The sequence below is a fragment of the Populus euphratica genome, unplaced genomic scaffold (assembly GCF_000495115.2).
Source record: "Populus euphratica unplaced genomic scaffold, PopEup_1.0 scaffold1306.1, whole genome shotgun sequence".
Lineage (NCBI taxonomy): Eukaryota > Viridiplantae > Streptophyta > Magnoliopsida > Malpighiales > Salicaceae > Populus > Populus euphratica.
The window spans coordinates 32,562-34,494 of record NW_011501160.1 but is presented as its reverse complement, the minus strand read 5'-3'; the positions used below and the strand labels follow the sequence as shown (position 1 = coordinate 34,494).

At 33.4% G+C, this 1,933-nt stretch overlaps 1 protein-coding gene across 1 annotated transcript; it reads left to right on the top strand.

Annotated features, from left to right (window-relative positions):
• The first annotated feature begins 6 nt into the window (after positions 1-6).
• LOC105117348 (uncharacterized) lies at positions 7-1,224 on the top strand. The gene is made up of 2 exons (XM_011014975.1): positions 7-500; positions 586-1,224. Exons 1-2 carry the CDS (start codon positions 12-14, stop codon positions 1,222-1,224), a joined length of 1,128 nt encoding a protein of 375 aa, XP_011013277.1. The 5' UTR covers positions 7-11.
• The last annotated feature ends 709 nt before the right edge of the window (positions 1,225-1,933 follow it).

The following is a 1,933-nucleotide window of genomic DNA, read 5'->3' as shown; positions in this document are numbered from 1 at the left end:
ACAGCCTGAATATGGAGTTAGAGCATCATCAGGGGCGCAAGTTGCTTCAAAGTGATGGAATTGTTGCAAGTACATCATTCATTTCATCTCTTCCATTGAAGCTATTCTTTCCCTCTAGGTTTTCAACGAGGAAAATGTTGAGATTTTCCTCGTTTTCACTGCCACGCTTCTTGGAGAGTCTAGATTTAAGTGGAACTCCAATTCGTTTTCTTCCAGAAAGCATCAAGGATCTTGGTCTACTCAGAGCCCTATATTTAAGAAATTGCAAAATGCTTCAGGCACTCCCAAAGCTTCCATCCCATTTGGATTTGTTAGATGTGTCCCTTTGCCATTCACTGCAAGGACTTGCAAATCCAAACATTTGGACTGAAGGAAATGGTTTTGATCACTTAGTCGAGTTCCAAGATCGGATAAAGCAAGAATTAATCCAAAAGTTAGACTCTCACATGTTCAGAATAATGGAAACGGTTAGTGCTCAAATACAGCCATCGAGATTTCAGGTCCTCCCTCACCCATTTTATTGTTTTGGAAATCTACTTTTGAATTTCTTTTGCTCATTTTATAGACATTGTTTTGGTGGTACAGATAACATTAATGGATGGCATATTCAACGTTGTCGTATCTGTGTTTGATAAAGATGAGATGTTAAGGGGGTTTAATAAGGAGGAAGAAGAGGATAAATGGCTAATTCAGAATGAGTTTGTAGATAACTTTTCATTCAAAATATCCTCACCGCCTCCTGGGCACCGGATATGTGGCTTTAATCTGTTCATAAGTTGTGTGACGTCAGCATACCGTGGCTTTAGGAATGTTTATATTGAAATCAGAAACAATACCAGTGGTCGATCCTTGCTTCGTCAAGCCTTTGTCTTCGCTATGGTATACAAGCGTGGTGTTCGTGAAACCCAATCGCTAAGCCACATGAAATTAGGGGTCGGTGATCCTACCTTTGATAATGGTGTTGACGTGAGTATTTCGGTGCTGCTACTTGGTCCAGGTATCCAAATAAGGACCGTTGGCGTGCAATGGTTGGATGAAGAGGAAGGAAATGATATCCAATCAAAGGATGGTGATGCACACGTAGCCAGATTAGAAATAGCTTCTCGTATTTTTAGAAATTATTATTGTGGTTACCATTTTAAATACAGTCCTCGCAATACGGGTCGGTGGTATTTTGCAAAGAAAGGTCTAGAAATTGTTAGTGGATATTATTTTATTAATTAATTTTTATTAATAAAATCTTGTATTTATAATAAGATATATTAAATATTTTATTTTATATGTTAACATACACCAAAATATATGTAAAGATCTATAATAAGATATATTAAATATATTATTTTATCAATGATGAGGAAGGAAATGATGAAGGTCAAAGTAGAAATAGCTTTTGAAATAGTTCCTTTTTTTTTTCTTTTTTCTTTTTTCTTGAAAAGCATATCATGAAATAGTTTTGTATCTCTAGTAATCTTCCTCATTCTTTTTCTAGCATGAGATCTTTTATTTATAAATATTTATAAGGGCTTTCATATTAAAAAAATGTAATATGATATTATTTTATTAATTAATTTTTATTTATAGAATCTTATATTTATAATAAGATGTATTAAATATCTTATTTTATATGTCAATTTTCTATTGAACAAAATACATGTAAAGGTCCATTTTTTTCATGTTATTTTATCTATTTTATTTCATCTTTTTATGTAAAAATAAAAATAACACATTGTTTTTTATAGCAATAGTTGTTCTAAGAGACACGAAAGCCACAGAGTTCTAAACACTTAATTTTTTAATGGTTGGTTGTTGGGCCTATATCATGGCATGCTCTGTTGATAGTGATGTGTAAGGACTATGAACACCACTTATCTCCATATTGTTATGATATTATCCACTTTGAACCTAAGCTCTCATGGATTTGCTCTTGGGCTAT

Excerpts from the sequence above, each read along its gene's own strand:
- LOC105117348 (XM_011014975.1), top strand. The coding sequence starts at position 12 with ATGGAGTTAGAGCATCATCAGGGGCGCAAGTTGCTTCAAAGTGATGGA. Across the intron at positions 501-585 it reads TACAGCCATCGAGATTTCAG|ATAACATTAATGGATGGCAT; the intron begins GTCCTCCCTCAC and ends TTGGTGGTACAG.